The sequence below is a fragment of the Neodiprion lecontei genome, chromosome 6 (genome assembly GCF_021901455.1).
Source record: "Neodiprion lecontei isolate iyNeoLeco1 chromosome 6, iyNeoLeco1.1, whole genome shotgun sequence".
Classification (NCBI taxonomy): Eukaryota; Metazoa; Arthropoda; class Insecta; order Hymenoptera; family Diprionidae; genus Neodiprion; species Neodiprion lecontei.
The window spans coordinates 8,378,891-8,402,386 of record NC_060265.1 but is presented as its reverse complement, the minus strand read 5'-3'; the positions used below and the strand labels follow the sequence as shown (position 1 = coordinate 8,402,386).

Genomic DNA, 23,496 nt, shown 5'->3' with positions numbered 1-23,496 from the left:
AATCCTGCAGGCATTCTTTGAAAGATGCAGTTCGGTCGAGCTGATAAAGGAAGAACTGAATGTGATAATTTGTCGTCCCTCAAATGGCTGCGCGGTAAAATTATACGGATACAATGGGGATTAAAAGGAACTACAACTGGCAGTTAATGAACTTTACTAACCGTAATCGTGTCTTGATCTTGTCGGCGATACAAGAAGTTAATAACGAGAATAAATTTCTTCAAACATTCGTAGAAAACAGTGATTTAATTGCAGTATAGGTACCCGAGAGAAGAATGTATACTTGAATCATAAATAATAGTAGATCAGATGTAATAACGATGCAGAGACCAAAAAGTATTTATGTATACGCGGTCCATGTACGATATTAACATATATGATCCATTTACGATTAATACGTGATGCATACTATAAATTTTACAATTTTCCGGGAGACAAACTAGATTACCTACAATAATACATCTACAATATGAAAATGGAAGAATTATTCATTTCGAAATAGGATTCTATTCGACACGCGCTCGATGTATTCCATACCATTAATATTCATAATTATTCCAACAAATTTTCATTTGCTCGCTCGATCTAGAATTCTCGTAGGCATAGAACCGGAACGCTGTTTTAGCTAGTCGCAAGTGGAGTATCTACGTTGGGTGGAGGAGCAGAATTGTTTTTCGAAAAGTGTTCGTATGGAAAAAAATTCGGAATAGCTGTAATACATCACGGGTGCGCTGATTTTAATCGAGATGAAACGGATGCTTCGTATATGAGACGGTATTTAACAAAGCTTCTTAAAACTTCGAGTGTATTTTCACACACATTTGAAAGGTACGAGCAAAAATTTTTATCATCCGACTGTCGCAGAACAGCAGCGTTATTAGCTGACTCGTTAACTGAAGAATATATATAGTCAACGGCTGACCATCGAAGGGCCTAACCACTTGAGTCTGGAATCAGCAGGAAAGATAAAATGCGTATTTGTATTTCTTGTCTCATTGTGAAATGTTAAAACTAAAACTGAAATCATTATGCATCATATCATATCATCGTACATCATCATCATATATCATACATCATACATCATACATCATGATATATCATACACAGTATTGAAGTTCGAAACCAAAGTTTGGATGTTCGGATGTTCGAAAAGTAACGTCACCAAAATTTAACGTCATCGATTTGAGATTCAGCTAACCGAACTCTTCGGTCTCGAAACAACCGCGCAGTAGAGCGGACGGATGAGAATCGCGCTCCGCAAATTTCGAGTACCGGGTTCTCAACCTCCTGGATCCTGCGCTCGGGGTCCGGTACCTAGTGAAAATCGACTTCCAGGACAAAAGCTACGTAGTTTTTGCGCTCCAGGTCCGCGACCTGGTGAAACTCGACTTCCTTGACAAGCGCTCCGTAGTTCTGGCTGTCCAGGTCCTTGACCTGGTGACTTTTGACCTTCCGGACTAATTTTCAAGTTTACAAGTTTGACTAATGGAAACGTCATGTTTTGTATTATCGAACCAATAAGCATGCTTCGGATAACATTTTGAATCGGCAAAAGAACCAAACGACCAGAAACAAACATATTGCAATTGCAATTGGGCATGAATCCTCACACAATATTTTTGACGTGTTCTAATACTCGAAATATTAATTAGTATTCAAGGTATAACCCAAGGTGGTCATCGGTGATTGTTGGAGGTAGTCGGAGGTTGACGAGGAGGAGGACGAGGATTTGTGCACGGTGAGTAAAACATTTTCATGATATTTTGTGGCATTTGTAATTGTATTTTATCTAAAATATTTCAAACTTGTCATGTTTACAATAAATTATTTCAATTCATTTTTCGCGCAAGCACAAATTCAATAGTTATAAATGCGCTAACGATATTTACTGTATCATCAATCAATTAATTGATTATATCAATCCTTACATAATGTTTTTGATGTGTTCTTATACTGAGAATATTTATTACTATTCCAGGTATAACCCGAGGTGGTTAGCAGTAGTCGTTGAAGGTGGTTGGCGGTGGTTGGAGGTGGTCGAGCTAGACGAGGAGGAGGACGAGGAAGACGAGGAGAACAAGGTGGACGAGGAGGACAAGGATTTGTGCTCGGTGAGTGAAACATTTTTATAATATTTGATGGCAATTGTAATTATATTTCATCTGAAATATAACAAACTTGTCAGGTTGACAATAAATTATTTCAATTCCTTTTTCGCGTAAGCAGCTGTTCAGTAGCTTCAAATGCGATTATAAAATTTATTATATATTAATTAATTGATTGATTACATTGATACTTACATAATATTTTTTATGTGTTCCTATACTAAAAATATTTATTACTATTCCAGGTATAACACGAGGTGGTTAGCGGTGGTTGCGGGTGATCGAGGTGGGCGAGGAGGAGGACGAGGATGACGAGGACTTGTGCACTGTGAGTATAACATTTTTATCATATTCATTAGAGTAGGAGTAGGATCAGGAATAGGAGTAGGATCAGGAGTGGAAGTAGGAGTAGGATGAGGAGTAGGAGTAGTAGGAGTAGAAGTAGAAGTGGTAGAAGTCGGAGTAGGAATAGGAGTAGTCGTAGTAGTGGGAGTTGGAGTAGAGTAGGAGTAGAAGTAGATGTATGCGGGGAGGGGATATTATCATATCAAGTTGTCAGTAATAAGCAATTGCGGGTAAAATATTAGCTTACTTTTGTGAGTATTTATGAATATAGCCTCTATGAATATTCATTGTTGGTATGTAAGGTCTGGCAACGTACCTACTTTTTGTAGAAATGTTGAAAATTTTTAACATAATTATGTTTCAGATCTGTGCCCCACCTAGTGATCCACTAGTACATATCCTCCGACGTGACATCGCTCCGCTACGTATGAAGAAGAAAAGATTTATTAAGATGCAGATTGCTCCTCTCTTCTTGCTATTGTGCTTTCAGCCATTGTTGTGCTGTGTGTTTAAAATTTAGGACAGTATATAATATAGAATAACATGTACATCTACGAATATAGCACTGCAATAAATCTTGTAGAAATGAGCTCACATTGAGATTTCTCTGTATTTATAACTCGACGCGAGAAGGCAAAAATCAACGTAATGCCATCTGTAAGGTAATTGAACTCGTATTTGCACTAGGAGAACTCGTTGGGCATTTTGCGGTGAAATTTGAAAAATTGTTGTACAAGAAATTAAATAACTATAAAAATGGATGAAAAATATTATCTCTAATAGTGAATGTAGCTAATACAGCTTTAACCGTATATTGATTATGTTAATGATCTATTGTGACAAGATCGGAATTAGATAAGCTCTCTAAATACCCTTTTCTAGTCTATTAATTTATATCATGTATATGTAAACGTATATTTCTTCAGTTTGTACCATCACTGCACTAGGATTACCCTTGCCATGTTTTATGGTACGCTTGTGTAATTTCTATATTATTAACCTTACGTTTTACTCTATTTGCGACAAGTTGCGAGTGTTCCTAATTTCTTGGTAATTATTTATGTACATGTATGTGTATATATGTATATATATACTTAGGAATGTGTATATACATATATGCACATATTTAAAACTAGACTTTTACAATAAACACAGAGGTTTTAGTATATTCACATACGGATTTCTGTGTATAGGTATACTTGAACTAAGATATCCTTATCTCTAATACGGAGTTCTTCGTAATTCGCATTTGTTCTTGTAACCCAATGTCCTACATACGATGGCAAAAATCGAGATCCAACTTAGCTGAGTCTCAAAGCCCTGTTGACATAAAAGCAGCTATTCGATAGAAATTATAGTTTATAGTTTACACAGCCCATTGCATGATATTTCATTATAAATACATATGTTTCAATGTATTTAGGAATAATTTATCAAATGTACAGAGGTCATGTGCAAATAATAAATGAATTGATTCGACCGCAGTTTGATGTATTCATTAGATAACAATAAATTTAAGCTTTAACAATAAATTTAAGCTTTGTTACTTCTTTTATTTTATTATGGATAATCAAAAACATTTCCGACTATTCGTGCTGTGGAAGCATGGGGATTAAACCAAATGTAGCAAAAGATTAGAAACAGTGTACGTAGAGTACGGGTATTTTTCTAACAATGCAAACACGTGCCGCTAGCTTAGTTTTGACATATCTAGAATACCACGCCTTGCGAATTAGCTTTCCAGACAGAGATGAATGATGAATTTTAAGGACTGCATTATCGTTGTTGAATACTCTATGCCTCATGGGAAAAGAAAATCTGTAACGATAAAATTGATGCACCGGATCATCGTCGACTTTAAATTTCGAAATGTCCTACCATTTCCGAACACCTCCAACCATCCTATTTACCGATATTACTAGATTAGCTATGACATGAAAAGAGAAGAATTATTCATTTCGAAATGGGATTCTATTCGACGCGCGCTCGATGTATTCCATAACATTACTATTCATAATTATTCCAACAACTTTTCATTTGCTCTCTCGATCTTGAATTTTCATAGGCATAGAATCGAAACGCTGTTTTAGCTGGTCGCAAGTGAAGTATCTGCGTTGGGTGGAGGAGCAGAATCGTTTTTCGACAAGTATTCGGATGGAAAAAAATTCAGAGTAACTGTAATACAACGTCACGGATGCGCTAATTTTGAACAAGATGAAATGGATGCTTCGTATATGAGACAGTATTTAACGCTGCGTAGTGATTTAAAGACCTAGAAAGGTGATAGGGAGAGAAAGAACGACGCTTCTTAACACTTCGAGTGTATTTTAACACACATTTGAAAGATACGAGCGAAATCTTTCATCATCCAACTGTCGCAGAACGGCAGCGTTATTAGCCGACCCGTTCACTGAAGAATATATCTTCAGTCAACGGCTGACCATCGAAGGGCCAGGCCGCTTGAGTCTGGAATCGGCAGGAGAGACGAAGTGTGTATTTCTTGTATGAAACGTGAAAACTAAAAGCATTATACATCATATCATATCGTCATACATCATACATCATACATCGTACATCATACATCATCATACATAGTATTAGAGTTTAATACCAAAGTTTGGATGTCGGATGTTCAGAAAGTGACGTTACCGATCTGAAATCAGCTAGCCGAATTCCTCAGTCTGGAGACAACCGCGCAGTAGAGCGGACGGATGAGAGTCGCGCTCCGCAAATTTCGAGTACCGGGTTCTCAACCTCCCGCATCCCGCGCTTCGGGTCCGCTACGTATTTCGAGTACCGGGTTCTCAACCTCCCGGATCCCGCGCTTCGGGTCCGCTACGCGGTGAAACTCGACTTCCAGGATAAGCGCTCCGTGGTTCCTGGTTCGTGTTTACAATAAATTATTTTAATTCGTTTTTCGCGCAAGCCCAAATTCGGTAGCTGTCAGTCCACTAATAAAATTTCTCGACTTCCAGGATAAGCGCTCCGTGGTTCCTGGTTCATGTTTACAATAAATTATTTCAATTCGTTTTTCGCGCAAGCCCAAATTCGGTAGCTGTCTGTCCGCTAATAAAATTTCTCGACTTCCAGGATAAGCGCTCCGTGGTTCCTGGTTCATGTTTACAATAAATTATTTCAATTCGTTTTTCGCGCAACCCCAAATTCGGTAGCTGTCAGTCCGCTAATAAAATTTCTCGACTTCCAGGATAAGCGCTCCGTGGTTCCTGGTTCATGTTTACAATAAATTATTTCAATTCGTTTTTCGCGCAAGCCCAAATTCGGTAGCTGTCAGTCCGCTAATAAAATTTCTCGACTTCCAGGATAAGCGCTCCGTGGTTCCTGGTTCATGTTTACAATAAATTATTTCAATTCGTTTTTCGCGCAAGCCCAAATTCGGTAGCTGTCAGTCCGCTAATAAAATTTCTCGACTTCCAGGATAAGCGCTCCGTGGTTCCTGGTTCATGTTTACAATAAATTATTTCAATTCGTTTTTCGCGCAAGCCCAAATTCGGTAGCTGTCAGTCCGCTAATAAAATTTCTCGACTTCCAGGATAAGCGCTCCGTGGTTCCTGGTTCATGTTTACAATAAATTATTTCAATTCGTTTTTCGCGCAACCCCAAATTCGGTAGCTGTCAGTCCGCTAATAAAATTTCTCGACTTCCAGGATAAGCGCTCCGTGGTTCCTGGTTCATGTTTACAATAAATTATTTCAATTCGTTTTTCGCGCAAGCCCAAATTCGGTAGCTGTCAGTCCGCTAAAAAAATTTCTCGACTTCCAGGATAAGCGCTCCGTGGTTCCTGGTTCATGTTTACAATAAATTATTTCAATTCGTTTTTCGCGCAAGCCCAAATTCGGTAGCTGTCAGTCCGCTAAAAAAATTTCTCGACTTCCAGGATAAGCGCTCCGTGGTTCCTGGTTCATGTTTACAATAAATTATTTCAATTCGTTTTTCGCGCAAGCCCAAATTCGGTAGCTGTCAGTCCGCTAATAAAATTTCTCGACTTCCAGGATAAGCGCTCCGTGGTTCCTGGTTCATGTTTACAATAAATTATTTCAATTCGTTTTTCGCGCAAGCCCAAATTCGGTAGCTGTCAGTCCGCTAATAAAATTTCTCGACTTCCAGGATAAGCGCTCCGTGGTTCCTGGTTCATGTTTACAATAAATTATTTCAATTCGTTTTTCGCGCAAGCCCAAATTCGGTAGCTGTCAGTACGCTAATAAAATTTCTATAACTTTATAATCTTCTCATAATCTTTCTGGTAGATTATATCGATAAAAAAATTATATTAAACCTTACACATTATTTTTGATTTGTTCTCATGCTGAAAATATTTATTACTATTCAAGGTATAACCTGAGGTGGTTGAAGGTGGTCGGAGGTGGACGAGGAGGAGGACGAGGAGGACGAGGATTTGTGCTGGGTGAGTAAAACACTTTTATAATATTTGATGGCAATTGTAATTATATTTCATCTGAAATATTACAAACTTGTCACGTTTACAATAAATTATTTCAATTCAATTTTCGTGCAAGCACATATTCAGTAGCTATGAATAATCTTGTACAATTTATTATATTATTAATTAATTAATTAATATTCTTATAATATTTAATGGCAATTGTAATTATATTTCATCTGAAATATTACAAACTTGTCACGTTTACAATAAATTATTTCAATTCATTTTTCGTGCAAGCACATATTCAGTAGCTATGAATAATCTTGTACAATTTATTATATTATTAATTAATTGATTAATTACATTAATCCTTACACAATATTTTTGATGTGTTCCTGTATTAAAAATATTTATTACTATTCCAGGTATTACCCGAGGTGGTCGGAGGTGGACGAGGAGGAGGACGAGCTGGACGAGGAGGAGGACCAGGTGGACGAGGAGGAGGACGAGGTGGAAGAGGAGGAGGCGGGGTGGGTCGTGGGAGAGGACATCTCCTCTCCTCAGAGGAGGGGAGGGGGAGGGGCAGGGAAGGGGGAGAGGTGGGCGAGGAGGGGGAAGGGATGGGAAGGGAAGGGAAGGGAAGGGAAGGGAAGGGAAGGGGTGGGTGGCGGGAAGGGGGGCGGGGGAGGGCGGGAGGGAGGGAGGGAGGGAGGGCGGGCGGGCGGGAGGGAGGGAGGGAGGGAGGGAGGGAGGGAGGGAGGGAGGGAGGGAGGGCGGGCGGGAGGGAGGGAGGGCGGGCGAGGGGGGGGGGTGTACTGCTCTTTTAACTGTAACGGGCTCACATCGACATTCGTCCCCCACTCTCTCCCTCCCTCCCTCCCGCCCGCCCTCCCTCCGTCCCTCCCTCCCTCCCTCCCTCCCGCCCGCCCGCCCGCCCGCCCTCCCTCCCTCCCCCCCCCCCCCTTCCCGCCACCCTCCCCTTCCCTTCCCTTCCCTTCCCTTCCCTTCCCTTCCCTTCCCTTCCCTTCCCTTCCCTTCCCTTCCCTTCCCTTCCCTTCCCCCTCCTCGCCCACCTCTCCCCCTTCCCTGCCCCTCCCCCTCCCCTCCTCTGAGGAGAGGAGATGTCCTCTCCCACGACCCACCCCGCCTCCTCCTCGTCCACCTCGTCCTCCTCCTCGTCCACCTGGTCCTCCTCCTCGTCCAGCTCGTCCTCCTCCTCGTCCACCTCCGACCACCTCGGGTAATACCTGGAATAGTAATAAATATTTTTAATACAGGAACACATCAAAAATATTGTGTAAGGATTAATGTAATTAATCAATTAATTAATAATATAATAAATTGTACAAGATTATTCATAGCTACTGAATATGTGCTTGCACGAAAATTGAATTGAAATAATTTATTGTAAACGTGACAAGTTTGTAATATTTCAGATGAAATATAATTACAATTGCCATCAAATATTATAAAAGTGTTTTACTCACCCAGCACAAATCCTCGTCCTCCTCGTCCTCCTCCTCGTCCACCTCCGACCACCTTCAACCACCTCAGGTTATACCTTGAATAGTAATAAATATTTTCAGCATGAGAACAAATCAAAAATAATGTGTAAGGTTTAATATAATTTTTTTATCGATATAATCTACCAGAAAGATTATGAGAAGATTATAAAGTTATAGAAATTTTATTAGCATACTGACAGCTACCGAATTTGGGCTTGCGCGAAAAACGAATTGAAATAATTTATTGTAAACATGAACCAGGAACCACGGAGCGCTTATCCTGGAAGTCGAGAAATTTTTTTAGCGGACTGACAGCTACCGAATTTGGGCTTGCGCGAAAAACGAATTGAAATAATTTATTGTCAACATGAACCAGGAACCACGCAGCGCTTATCCTGGAAGTCGAGAAATTTTATTAGCGGACTGACAGCTACCGAATTTGGGCTTGCGCGAAAAACGAATTGAAATAATTTATTGTAAACATGAACCAGGAACCACGGAGCGCTTATCCTGGAAGTCGAGAAATTTTTTTAGCGGACTGACAGCTACCGAATTTGGGCTTGCGCGAAAAACGAATTGAAATAATTTATTGTAAACATGAACCAGGAACCACGGAGCGCTTATCCTGGAAGTCGAGAAATTTTATTAGCGGACTGACAGCTACCGAATTTGGGCTTGCGCGAAAAACGAATTGAAATAATTTATTGTAAACATGAACCAGGAACCACGGAGCGCTTATCCTGGAAGTCGAGAAATTTTTTTAGCGGACTGACAGCTACCGAATTTGGGCTTGCGCGAAAAACGAATTGAAATAATTTATTGTAAACATGAACCAGGAACCACGGAGCGCTTATCCTGGAAGTCGAGAAATTTTATTAGCGGACTGACAGCTACCGAATTTGGGGTTGCGCGAAAAACGAATTGAAATAATTTATTGTAAACATGAACCAGGAACCACGGAGCGCTTATCCTGGAAGTCGAGAAATTTTTTTAGCGGACTGACAGCTACCGAATTTGGGCTTGCGCGAAAAACGAATTGAAATAATTTATTGTCAACATGAACCAGGAACCACGCAGCGCTTATCCTGGAAGTCGAGAAATTTTATTAGCGGACTGACAGCTGCCGAATTTGGGGTTGCGCGAAAAACGAATTGAAATAATTTATTGTAAACATGAACCAGGAACCACGGAGCGCTTATCCTGGAAGTCGAGAAATTTTATTAGCGGACTGACAGCTACCGAATTTGGGCTTGCGCGAAAAACGAATTGAAATAATTTATTGTAAACATGAACCAGGAACCACGGAGCGCTTATCCTGGAAGTCGAGAAATTTTATTAGCGGACTGACAGCTACCGAATTTGGGCTTGCGCGAAAAACGAATTGAAATAATTTATTGTAAACATGAACCAGGAACCACGGAGCGCTTATCCTGGAAGTCGAGAAATTTTATTAGCGGACTGACAGCTACCGAATTTGGGGTTGCGCGAAAAACGAATTGAAATAATTTATTGTAAACATGAACCAGGAACCACGGAGCGCTTATCCTGGAAGTCGAGAAACTTTATTAGCGGACAGACAGCTACCGAATTTGGGCTTGCGCGAAAAACGAATTGAAATAATTTATTGTAAACATGAACCAGGAACCACGGAGCGCTTATCCTGGAAGTCGAGAAATTTTATTAGTGGACTGACAGCTACCGAATTTGGGCTTGCGCGAAAAACGAATTAAAATAATTTATTGTAAACACGAACCAGGAACCACGGAGCGCTTATCCTGGAAGTCGAGTTTCACCGCGTAGCGGACCCGAAGCGCGGGATCCGGGAGGTTGAGAACCCGGTACTCGAAATACGTAGCGGACCCGAAGCGCGGGATGCGGGAGGTTGAGAACCCGGTACTCGAAATTTGCGGAGCGCGACTCTCATCCGTCCGCTCTACTGCGCGGTTGTCTCCAGACTGAGGAATTCGGCTAGCTGATTTCAGATCGGTAACGTCACTTTCTGAACATCCGACATCCAAACTTTGGTATTAAACTCTAATACTATGTATGATGATGTATGATGTACGATGTATGATGTATGATGTATGACGATATGATATGATGTATAATGCTTTTAGTTTTCACGTTTCATACAAGAAATACACACTTCGTCTCTCCTGCCGATTCCAGACTCAAGCGGCCTGGCCCTTCGATGGTCAGCCGTTGACTGAAGATATATTCTTCAGTGAACGGGTCGGCTAATAACGCTGCCGTTCTGCGACAGTTGGATGATGAAAGATTTCGCTCGTATCTTTCAAATGTGTGTTAAAATACACTCGAAGTGTTAAGAAGCGTCGTTCTTTCTCTCCCTATCACCTTTCTAGGTCTTTAAATCACTACGCAGCGTTAAATACTGTCTCATATACGAAGCATCCATTTCATCTTGTTCAAAATTAGCGCATCCGTGACGTTGTATTACAGTTACTCTGAATTTTTTTCCATCCGAATACTTGTCGAAAAACGATTCTGCTCCTCCACCCAACGCAGATACTTCACTTGCGACCAGCTAAAACAGCGTTTCGATTCTATGCCTATGAAAATTCAAGATCGAGAGAGCAAATGAAAAGTTGTTGGAATAATTATGAATAGTAATGTTATGGAATACATCGAGCGCGCGTCGAATAGAATCCCATTTCGAAATGAATAATTCTTCTCTTTTCATGTCATAGCTAATCTAGTAATATCGGTAAATAGGATGGTTGGAGGTGTTCGGAAATGGTAGGACATTTCGAAATTTAAAGTCGACGATGATCCGGTGCATCAATTTTATCGTTACAGATTTTCTTTTCCCATGAGGCATAGAGTATTCAACAACGATAATGCAGTCCTTAAAATTCATCATTCATCTCTGTCTGGAAAGTTAATTCGCAAGGCGTGGTATTCTAGATATGTCAAAACTAAGCTAGCGGCACGTGTTTGCATTGTTAGAAAAATACCCGTACTCTACGTACACTGTTTCTAATCTTTTGCTACATTTGGTTTAATCCCCATGCTTCCACAGCACGAATAGTCGGAAATGTTTTTGATTATCCATAATAAAATAAAAGAAGTAACAAAGCTTAAATTTATTGTTAAAGCTTAAATTTATTGTTATCTAATGAATACATCAAACTGCGGTCGAATCAATTCATTTATTATTTGCACATGACCTCTGTACATTTGATAAATTATTCCTAAATACATTGAAACATATGTATTTATAATGAAATATCATGCAATGGGCTGTGTAAACTATAAACTATAATTTCTATCGAATAGCTGCTTTTATGTCAACAGGGCTTTGAGACTCAGTCAAGCGAACTACCTCGGGTTATACCTGGAATAGTAATACATATTTTCAGTATCAGAACACATCAAAAATATTATGTAAGGATTAATGTAATTAATTTCTTAGTTAATAATATAATAAATTTTATTAGCGCATTTGAAGCTACTGAACATGTGCTTGCGCGAAAAATGAATTGAAATAATTTATTGTAAACCTGACACGTTTGTAATATTTCAGATGAAATATAATTAGAATTGCCATCAAATATCATAAAAATGTTCTTCTCACCAAGCACAAATCCTCGTCCTCCTAGTCCGCCTTGTTCTCCACGTCCACCTCCGACCACCTCCAACCACCGCCAACCACCGCCGACCACCTCCAACGACTACTGCTAACCACCTCGGGTTATACCTGGAATAGTAATAAATATTCTCAGTATAAGAACACATCAAAAACATTATGTAAGGATTGATATAATTAATTAATTGATTAATAATATATTAAATATCATTAGCGCATTTATAACTATTGAATTTGTGCTTGCGCGAAAAATGAATCGAAATAATTTATTGTAAACCCGACAAGTTTGAAATATTTTAGACAAAATACAATCACAAATGCCACAAAATATCATGAAAATGTTTTACCCACCGTGCACAAATCCTCGTCCTACTCCTCGTCCACCTCCGACTAACTCCAACAATCACCGATAACCACCTCGGGTTATACCTCGAATACTAATTAATATTTCGAGTATTAGAACACGTCAAAAATATTGTGTGAGGATTCATGCCCAATTGCAATTGCAATATGTTTGTTTCTGGTCGTTTGGTTCTTTTGCCGATTCAAAATGTTATCCGAAGCATGCTTATTGGTTCGATAGTACAAAACATGACGTTTCCATTAGTTAAACTTGTAAGCTTGAAAATTAGTCCGGAAGGTCAAAAGTCACCAGGTCAAGGACCTGGACAGCCAGAACTACGTAGCGCTTGTCAAGGAAGTCGAGTTTCACCAGGTCGCTAACCTGGAGCGCAAGAACTACGGAGCTTTTGTCCTGGAAGTCGATTTTCACCAGGTAGCGGACCTAGAGCGCAGAAACTATGGAGCGCTCTTCCCGGAAGTCGATTTTCACTAGGTACCGGACCCCGAGCGCAGGATCCAGGAGGTTGAGAACCCGGTACTCGAAATTTGCGGAGCGCGACTCTCATACGTCCGCTCTACTGCGCGGTTGTTTCCAGACTGAAGAATTCGGTCAGCTGAATCTCAAATCGATGACGTCAAATTTTGGTGACGTTACTTTTCGAAAATCTGACATCCAAACTTTGGTTTCGAACTTCAATACTGTGTATGATGTATCATGATGTATGATGTATAATGTACGATGATATGATATGATGCATAATGATTTCTGTTTTAATTTTAACATTTCACAATGAGACAAGAAGTACGCATTTTATCTTTCTTGCTGATTCCAGACTCAAGTGGCTAGGCCCTTCGATGGTCAGCCGTTGACTAGATATATTCTTCAGTTAACGAGTCAGCTAATAATGCTGCTGTTCTGCGGCAGTCGGATGATAGAAATTTTTGCTCGTACCTTTCCAATGTGTGTTAAAATACACTCGAAGTTTTAAGAAACTTTGTTCTTTCTCTCCCTATGAAAAAAAAAACAATCGCCGACATTCACTTTTCAGGCCTTTTAATCAGGACACTGCGTTAAATACTGTCTCATATACGAAGCATCCGTTTCATTTCGATTGAAATCAGCGCATTCGTCTTTTCCATGCGAACACTTTTCGAAAAACAATTCTGCTTCATCTACCCAACGTAGATACTTGGCTTGCGACTAGCTAAAACAGCGTTTCGATTCTATGCCTACGAAAATTGAAGATCGAGCGAGCAAATGCAAAGTTGTTGGAATAATTATGAATATCAATGGTATGGAATACATCGAGCGCGTGTCGAATAGAATCCTATTTCGAAATGAATAATTCTTCCATTTTCATATTGTAGATATATTATTGTGGGTAATCTAGTTCGTCTCCTGGAAAATTATTAAATTTATAGTATGCATCACGTATTCATCGTAAATGGATCATATATGTTAATATCGTACATGGACTGCATATATATAAATATTTTTTGGTCTCTGCATCGTCATTACATCTGATCTACTATTATTTATGATTCAAGTATACATTCTTCTCTCGGGTACCTATACTGCAATTAAATCACTGTTTTTCTACGAATGTTTGACGAAATTTATTCTCATTATTAACTTCTTGTATCGCCGACAAGTCGGTAAGTACACACAGGCTAAGTACTGGCTTGGGCTTACCATTGCGAAGACTGTGTTACTAGGGAGGAGAATGCAGCCAGCATCACGTCGAAATCGGTAACTCTCCGATGTTCTGCATTAAGTTCTCAACTCTATTGTTGGAACATCTCAGGGAGCGCAAGCGCACGCCGATTTTCGGTTGTCACACCAAAGCCCATTGGGGCAACTGTCTTTATATTCTTCAGTTAACGGCTTTAGTGATTACCACGAAATTGGACCTCCGCAATTTATAAAGTTGGACAAGAAACCGCATCATTTTCCAACTCTGAATACCAGCAAATTCAGTTATTATTCAGTTGTACGAAATATTCCCAGACAATTATGCCCCGATAATATAATCAATTGAAAATATTTGATCACTTTCATCAACATTCTCCACATATCCTCGTTCGTACGTAAGTTTGCTTCAGATAGTCTTCAGATGTTGAAAAATACGTTTATTTTGAAAGATACCGGGTCCGTTTCGCCCGCAGGCACTAGGGGTTACAACAGATGATCCTGGAACTTCACGACGGTGCTGAACCTTGAAATAAAGGCCGCGGGAAAAGGAGTATACGTACCAAATCCAGAACTCGGTACGGTTTCTGGGGGTTACGGGCGTCGCGTCTCTTCGATAAATCGCTGGAGGTCATAAGAGTTCACCCGCGGCCATGGGGGGAATGTCCTGGGTTTTTCGGGGTTGGGAAACGTTCGGTCACGTCGGGGGCTGCCGGAGCCGTCTAGCCGAGGGAGGGTAGTCTGGTACCTCTCGGGGCTCCGGCTGCTCTAGCAGCCCTGGTGCAGGTTCAAGGACACTTGGGTCGATACACCCGAGTGGCGTCAACAAGGACGAAACGTACGAGGCCGGGGTCGCGACGCGCAAAGGAGGAAGTATGGGATGGGATGGGGTTAGTTTAGCACCGCCATCGACTGGCCACCAGTTAGGCGGGTGATATTCATTGCTAATGCTCAAAGGAAAGCTGGTGTAAGCGGTGGGATCGTCGAAGCTACGCCGGTCGTTATATTGCTGGTGATATTGTAATAAAGATACTATGAGGGTATGAATTACTTCTCTGTCATTTAATCGGTAAATCAATGAGTAGGAATGTAACTTGTACATTTGTCTTCATTGAGACATGCTAGTACGCTGAAATTACGATTACTGACGTGATCTGGTGAATTCAGAAGCAAAGTTCATTTTACAAGGACCCTATGGTGTCAGTTATCCGACAATGAGAGTTGATCCCATTTGATGCTTCCCCATACATTCACGAATTTTAAAAAATGTTGCAATTAATTATAGCTAACTTTTGAAAAGAATACAATTGCTTATAGCCCCACGTCACCGAGATCAATGAATCTGGGGATGCTACTAACGGAATAGTATTTTTTCGGCTATTGATCTGAAAAGATTTTTTAATAGTGGTTTTCGTACTCCTAAGATTCTAATGAATCAGATTTAACGGCGGAACATCAAATTAGAGATGGGATAAATAGTTTGTGGGCTCCGCGAAAATCGTGAAGATGGTTAGGCTGACACTGATAAGAAAGAACCAACGAATTAGATAATAATTTAGATGCGATAGAAAATAGGAAGAACACAATCAGGGGATCCAATTAGTCTATAAACGGTAGTACGAATTGATTGCAAAATGAAAAAGTACTTGTTCTAAGAATCGCTGAAAAAGTAAGACTAACCCCTTCATATTTTTTCACATCATTTTTGGTGGGCTTTGAGAAAGGCTGAAATGAGTGAACTCAGACCCGTAACATATCGACGGAATTTTGCGAGAGATTCATAGATGTAAGAATGTAAAGTTAAAAATTCACAGCTACAAAGTATGAATTTTAATTCATTTTCAATTTGTACAGAATGCCTTGATTTTAGTTCAAGTGTTCAACGGTCAGTATGTAGTAATTTGATAAGCTGCCACGTGGTATGAAAGTCAAAACAAAATGGTATGCGAAAGTATGATTGAGCATTACGTAATACTTCCGATTATTACAATACGCGGAAGAAATGCATTATACATAATCTTAAGGAAAATATGAAGAATGTCATGTCACACAATCATTTTCGTACTTTACTGTTAATAAGCTTAGTATACGTTCCGACTTGTGCAAGAGCGCAACGCACTTCTGAGGCGTACAATATGCTATGTACTATGATGTTGGGTTATAACTGATTTATGTAATCTGGCTAGAGAGAAATAAATAACAAAATTTTGTCACATTTTGGTCGTATTTTCTCGGCTGTTAAATCCGCGACAGCTGAAAAGCCTGTTTTACAATCCTCTCTGTCCAATTGGTCTAAACAAAATCGTATAAAAATATTCGAACTTGAAAGCTTTTCAGCTCCCAGAATCACGAAGATGAGGTATGCATTTTTGGCGAAAATGTTCCCGATCTTGAAAAATGGAAGAATGGAAAAAACGCGCAATTTTCCCGTAGGTTTCCCTCATTTTCTTATCCTTTGATCTTACAATGCTGCAAGTGCTTCTTCGCGAATTTGTCATGTAAATTTCATCGAAATTGAAAAACCATTAGAATCGAATAATTTAGATGGTATTATGGTGTCTCTATACGAGCGAAAACGCGGCGTCGTCGCTGCTAGCTGACTTTATTGTTAGTCTATTGCCAATGTATCAATTGGCTTGACTGAAAATTTAGCTAGTTTTGAATCATTGCAGGCAGGTGTACACACGGATTAAAAAGCAGAAAAAGTTGTTCCAACTACCTGAAAAATTGACGGTATAATTTACAGTTTCGTGGAAACCCCAATACAGCAATTTATACAGAAATGAAAAGAATATCCCTCGATAGATAACAGTCTACTGTTTCACAATTTTCGACAAAAATATTAGTTACACGCATGAATACATTCAGGTTCTATTCATGTGTACAGTTGAAATCGTAACGCTAAATTTTCACCATAGTCATCAAAGAATTATGAATTCAACTTGCATGGGTATGTATATGCGTTATATTCAAAAGTACCTTCAACAATCATATAAAAACTTATAATCATCTGTATATTATGTATATATAATATATATATGTATATATATATATGTACAATTTTTTCAGTAACTCCAAACTACAGCGTATCAGGTTATGAGACTTATAACAATTAGAGTCAAGGCTATCTCTACAGTCTTGCATTGAATCGCTTGCAGAATTAATTTAGACACGAGTAGGACGGTATCCGAACTTCAGATTCTTCCAGTGCCAAGTGGTACACGTAGAAACGTCTCTGATCATTTTGAGTTTTCAAAGTGCAGATTGGAAGAACTCACACCACAGTCATTTGGATGTTATTTTACATGAGTTTTTCTAGACCAGAAAAATTCTCCCATTCCCCACGTTTATTAGTCATCATTAAGTGTATTTATCAAGTTGCGTTATCCTAAATTTTAATTAGACCGACGATAAATGTAGGTAACGTAAAGAAAATAGCTTCAATAATTACAGGATACGATCAAAATAAAAAATTTTCGTTACTTGAAATGGAAAGTCTGTACTGATCGAATCAGTAGCTTTGCACGTCGCAGTACTTCATAAATTTTACCACGGATCGTCCATGTATTCTTTTAGCAAAACGTTAAAAAAAAAAAAAAAAAAGTAGAATGCAAGGTGATAATTTTTTGGGGTGCATTCAGCCTCTTCAAGTGGATCATCTCCATAAAATTTATCTTAACACTTTGCCGTCCGCACGATTCGTAAATATTTATTCGCTTGGCGCCGGCAGCGCTTATTCGGATCACTTGACTTGTCGCCGGCCGTTCTTGACATTATCGGGAGATTATAAATTTTTAAATTTTACTAATCTCTTTGATCACTTGTAACTTATTGTTACTTATTATATTGTAACTTATTGTTACCGAAACAAACACCAGCAGAAAGCTAAAGACACTATAGTGTTGTCATCGACCCCGAGCGATACTGTGCTCACAACACCACTGTGTTGTCGCCGGCCGTTGGCCAACTGTTTGCGCTCGTCACCACTGTGGTGTCGCCGGACGGCAAAGTGTTAATAAGACTTACGAGAACAATTGAAATGTTTCCACTATCTAAAACCAACCACAGCTTAAGTTAAAATTTCGTAAACTAATTTATGTAGCTGTTATTTTGATTGTTGAATGAAACAAGATGATATACGATCTTGCAATCTTGAATAACTAGGACATCTCATACACTCAATTTGAATCTAGTTCAATTAGAGTTTCGACAAATTTGCAATACGTAAAAGCTTCGAAAGAATTTACGTATATTATATAAAGGAAATTTTTAACGGACATAAAATTCCGGAATGATCACTATCCGTATTCAGCTTCAGTATACTAGTAAAATATAAAATCGCCCCTGCCGTGAATCGTTATATAAATATAATTCAGCGCAGAGTAACCTATGACATAAGAATTGATAACAGTCGAGCCATTCTTTAGATAAATTACAGTTGCAAAATTTATACATCAGGTTACTTTTGAAATTCTCTAAGTTTTACAGTAACTTGACAATTGCTTCAGTTATTTCGATGTCGTTGGTTTTCAAGGTTTGTAACAACTCAGTAGTTCTGTCCTGCACACGTCTGTACATGTTCCATTGAACAATTTCGACTTAAATAAGAAGTACACCACATTTACACTAAAATAAGAAATCTTTGATTTTAATCTGGAAAGTCTTCGAAAAAATATGGTGACAATGATGCACTAGTGATGTCAATTGTACGTATCTGCGTCACACACACCGAAAGTGTTTAAATTTCTGAACGTGATTAGTTTCTGATATAACGACTTCCTCGTGAGACTTACTCAATTTCTATCCAATATCAGTTCAGTTTGCCTTTCTCATTGTTGGAAATACACACATTCCCTTTAAAATACTTTATATTAGAAAGACATTCCAAACTTTGATACGATGCATTTCTCCACTTTAATAGCATTCTTGAAACTCATTACTAATCATTATGCCTACCGCAATTGGACTTGTATTTTTGCGTTTTGCACACAGTACCTCAACTATAGATACTTTGCTTCCTTTGTTCTGTTCTCTGATTACATTTTTATTTTACAATTCCTACACTCGGAATATTTTCGAATTTTCGATCGATTCGTTGAACTAGATCTATTATCGAGATATGAGATAATAGAATTTCTTATAGTCAGTTTTGGGTTCACCTTTACATCCCATTATATGCAGGACCACCACCGCCCTCAGGAACCACCCAGTTGATGTTTTGTGTTGGATCCTTTATGTCACAAGTTTTACAGTGTATACAGTTTTGTGCATTGATCTGCAATCTCTGACCAGATCCATCTTCCAGAGGAACATACTCGTATACACCTGAAGAAAAAACACAGAGTCTAATTCCGTCCAAGCAACGAATCTTGCACCAAATCTAGCACATCAGTTTTTTTCGCAATATTTAAATCATGTCCACACAAATTGTTAACTACTCTATACATTTCCTTATGAGAAAAGAATGACAAAAAAAAAAGAGAAAGTCATTTACCCGCTGGACAAAATCTGCCTTCTGGACCATCATACACAGCTAAATTGTGCTTTACTGGTATCGTATCGTCCTTTAATGTGAGATGCGCAGGTTGATCAGCCTCGTGGTTTGTACCGGTAAGCGCGACTGATGACAACAGATCGAAGGAAACTTTATTGTCAGGTTTTGGATATTCAATTGGCGTACATTGCGCTGCAGGCTTCAGTCTTTTATGATCTGGATCTGAAACAGATATTTCGAAGGGAAATATGGTTTTAGAATAATGTACCGTGAGAAATGAAAATGTTAATTGATGTTTTAACGACGTTTGCAAAGATGACGATGTGCTCAAATAATTAGAAAGATGCAAAATTTCATTTAATCCTTACCTCCATGTGACAAAGTCCAAGGTTCCCTTCCGCCGGTCAAAAACGACAGCCCAGCATAAGCTACGCCACCGTAAAGCCCTAACGGTGTATGAAAACTAGGCCTAATGTTTCGAGCAGCCTTTAATTCTTTGTAAATCCAACTATTGTTAATTTTATCTGTATAAGTCTTTGGTTCTAGCCCCTGTGACGTCGGAGTATTTGTTTCAGCATCTATAATCGCTTCTACAACACTTTCAGCTGCCAACATACCGCTCTTCATTGCATTGTGAGTTCCCTTGATTTTTGGAAGATTTAAAAAGCCTGCTGTACAGCCAACTAAACAGCCACCGGGAAATTGGAGTTTGGGAATCGACTGAAAACCACCTTCTACCAATGCTCGTGCTCCGTATGCTATTCTGTAACAGCCGAACTAGTGATATTTTTTTTCCTCCACTTGAAATCAATAATAAAATGCCAAAGTGTCTATTAGGCTTTGCTAATAGCAAAATAATCAGAAGTCAGAAGCGAATGAAATATTGACTGATTGTGATTTACCTGTTTCCACCTTCAAAAGTAGGTCTAATTGCTGGATGATGTTTGAATTTCTGAAATTCTCTAAACGGACTCAAGTATGGATTAGTATAATCCAATCCAACTACAAAACCAACAGCAACCAATGGAGTATCTTCGTTCAAATGATACAAGAACGAACCTCCGTAAGTATTTTTATCTAATGGCCAGCCAATAGTATGTTCCACTGCCCCAGGTCGGTGCTTAGAAGGTTCAACTTCCCAAACCTGAAACAATTACATGCAAATCATTTAATTTCTAAGTGTCAAAAGACTTCTGATCACTACTGGGTTCCGAAATACGAACAACACGTTATCTTATCTTTGTGCAATAAATTTTAAAGCGAAATAAAGACAGTTAAAAATAACCTTTTGTAACAAAAGTTTCAATAAGCTCAACTTATCTGTAGCTTCTGTGAAAACAAATTCAAGATATCTGATTTCACTCTTATCTAACTTTTAATAATACGTTATTTCAACTTTACTGATTGTGAGTAGTCTTACTGAACAAATGAGACAAACCTCTTTAAGCCCGATTCCATAAGTTTGTGGTTCACACTTTTCCCTGAGGTTGAACTGCTTGAATAATTGTTTGGCAAGATGCCCATGACACCCTTCGGCAAATATTGTGCACTTTGCATGAAGCTCCATACCCCTTTCGAACGTATCTTTTGGAGATCCATCTTTGGCAATACCAACATCGTTTGTAGCAACTCCCTTCACAGAACCATCTTCGTGGTAAAGTATTTCAGCTGCAGCATAACCAGGATACAATTCAACCCCAGCTGCCTCAGCCTGCTCACCTAGCCACGCAACAACATGTCCCAGTCTGTTTTATGAGGAAATAATAACCAGCATTAAGTAATAAAACCACTAACAAACTCTTTGTGCTGAACACTGTTGAAGTGGTATCTGCATACTTATTACAGTCAATTACCTGACTACGTAATTTCCGTGATTGTACATGGGCATTCCTTTGAAAACTGGAACTGGTACTCTATACTTTTCAGTTAAGAAACCAAACTTGTCCTCAGTTACAGGAGTCTTCAAAGGAGCGCCAAGTTCTTTCCAATCAGGAAAGAGCTCGTTCAACGCGATTGGGTCTATACAAGCACCACTGAGAATGTGACCTCCAATGGTTGACGCTTTTTCAACCAAAGTTACACGCAATTCCTTTCCATGTTTTTCAGCCAACTTTCGAGCTTGAATTGCGGCAGACATCCCGGCTGGACCACCGCCGACTATCAAAATATCTGTTTCGTCGACGTACCTTTCCATGTTGACATCTGGAACAATTCTCGGAATAATATAATGAAGAAATTTATGAATCATGATCGTAGAATGTAACCTAATTAATTAACAGTCACTCTTATTATAAAAAGATTTATGTACCTTTCCATCGTGGATCAGTTTCTCTTGGTACAACAGTATAGTGAGTAGTTATTTTTGGAAACGATGCATCAGAATATGTTCTGCGGCATGATCGCTGTAACCGATGTACTGTAATGAAAGAAATTTTACAATCGTAAGCAAGCAATCTGTGCTGTGTGGTTCACCTTTCTACTTCGAACTTTTGAAATATACCGATACCAAATATAGGCACAGATATGTAGCATTTCTCGTGTGGTAAGATATATTATTCCTTTTTTTTTATTGTTACAGTCTCTAGAAATAAATAAATATATCTAAGAGTTACAAAGAGTTTTAGCTAGGGTTGAACCTAGACTTCATGGCCTAACGCTCTCAAATTCTACTTGCTGATAGGATTTGAAAACACATTGCATACAACCATCGAATCTCAGTTGATTTCAAGTTATTAAGTTAATTCAAAGATCATCACGAACGCAGACAATTTGTTGAGATAAGCTGCCAAGGAAGGGTAATGAAAAAAAAATTTTTAAAAACCTTCAATAACAGAGGTCAAGATAACAGTTTTTTCAAATAATTAACTTGAGCAGGAGTCAAGTAAAAACAGCAATGAATCAATCAAGTGATAACCTGGATTATATAATATATATAGTTTTTCATAATATGTGTGCAACACGTGGACTTTGTGATTAAAACAATTGGTGAAGAGGACAAAGTCCAAGCTGTATCAAACGGTTACCTACAGATTGCTGATTAGTAATAACATACAATATATGTGTAACATTATTTGTAGAAAAAATAAAAAATAAACATTTATATTTCGTTGATTGCATCGTAAATATTCCAAACTATTGGGTAATTATTAGTCAATCCAACGGTCAAAGAAGTTCCTAAACGAACCTGCCAATTTTGACAGAAACGAGAGATGTGAAGCCTGGGATGAAGAATTCCGTCAATCTATTATAAAATGTGCACTCGATTAGCAAATAACGACAAATTCAAGTTTGAAGCCTCTCGTGTGGTGAAGAATGATGTCGAGATGAATTGCATAAAATTTTGAGGGTGAAATACATTCGTTTGTTTATTTGAATAGAGAGTATTATGGTACCACGGACAAACTTACATATTCTTGATGTTTTGCAAATCTTAGAGGCCATGATCACTCACTGGTAATCCACAGACGCTCGATTGTTTCAAACAAAATAATGTATATCTCTGTAATCTAGGTTATTCGTTATAAAATGTTTCACGAACTTTTGGAGTGAAGTGAGTGGTTGGGATCGAGAGGTCGGTGGAGGACAACTAGTGGAAATAACACAGAACTGTGATGTTAGCTTCAACTAATAGAACTTCGTATGATCATTTATGTACGTCACGTTAGATCGCGCTATTCGGCGGGACGTTGAGAACGATTTTTAAACGATTGATCAAGAGCGTTAAGATTAATGATTTTGCGATTAAAATTGAACTGTTAATTGTACCCATTATACCCTACTTTCTCTATTTTAAATTTTTAATGTGTTGCTGACACAGAATATGGAAATGGCATATATTTATACGTTCATGCCACGCGCGTTGTAGGTACATCGATTTAAAAAACACCCGTCTGGAAATGGAATATTATTCACCAGAGCAGCTGTTTCGGCAATTAATTTATTATTTTGTATTAGTAATGAACATATACCGCATGAATAAATCAATGATAAAAATAATTCAGCCCCA

At 38.8% G+C, this 23,496-nt stretch overlaps 1 protein-coding gene across 1 annotated transcript; it reads right to left on the bottom strand.

Annotated features, from left to right (window-relative positions):
• Positions 1 to 16,041: 16,041 nt before the first annotated feature.
• Positions 16,042 to 23,369, bottom strand: LOC107224463 (electron transfer flavoprotein-ubiquinone oxidoreductase, mitochondrial). The gene is made up of 8 exons (XM_015664525.2): positions 22,898 to 23,369; positions 21,799 to 21,906; positions 21,344 to 21,692; positions 20,929 to 21,235; positions 20,393 to 20,634; positions 19,859 to 20,253; positions 19,491 to 19,712; positions 16,042 to 19,321 (listed from the first exon to the last, which is right to left on the bottom strand). Exons 1-8 carry the CDS (start codon positions 22,929 to 22,931, stop codon positions 19,158 to 19,160), a joined length of 1,821 nt encoding a protein of 606 aa, XP_015520011.1. The 5' UTR covers positions 22,932 to 23,369; the 3' UTR covers positions 16,042 to 19,157.
• Positions 23,370 to 23,496: the final 127 nt, after the last annotated feature.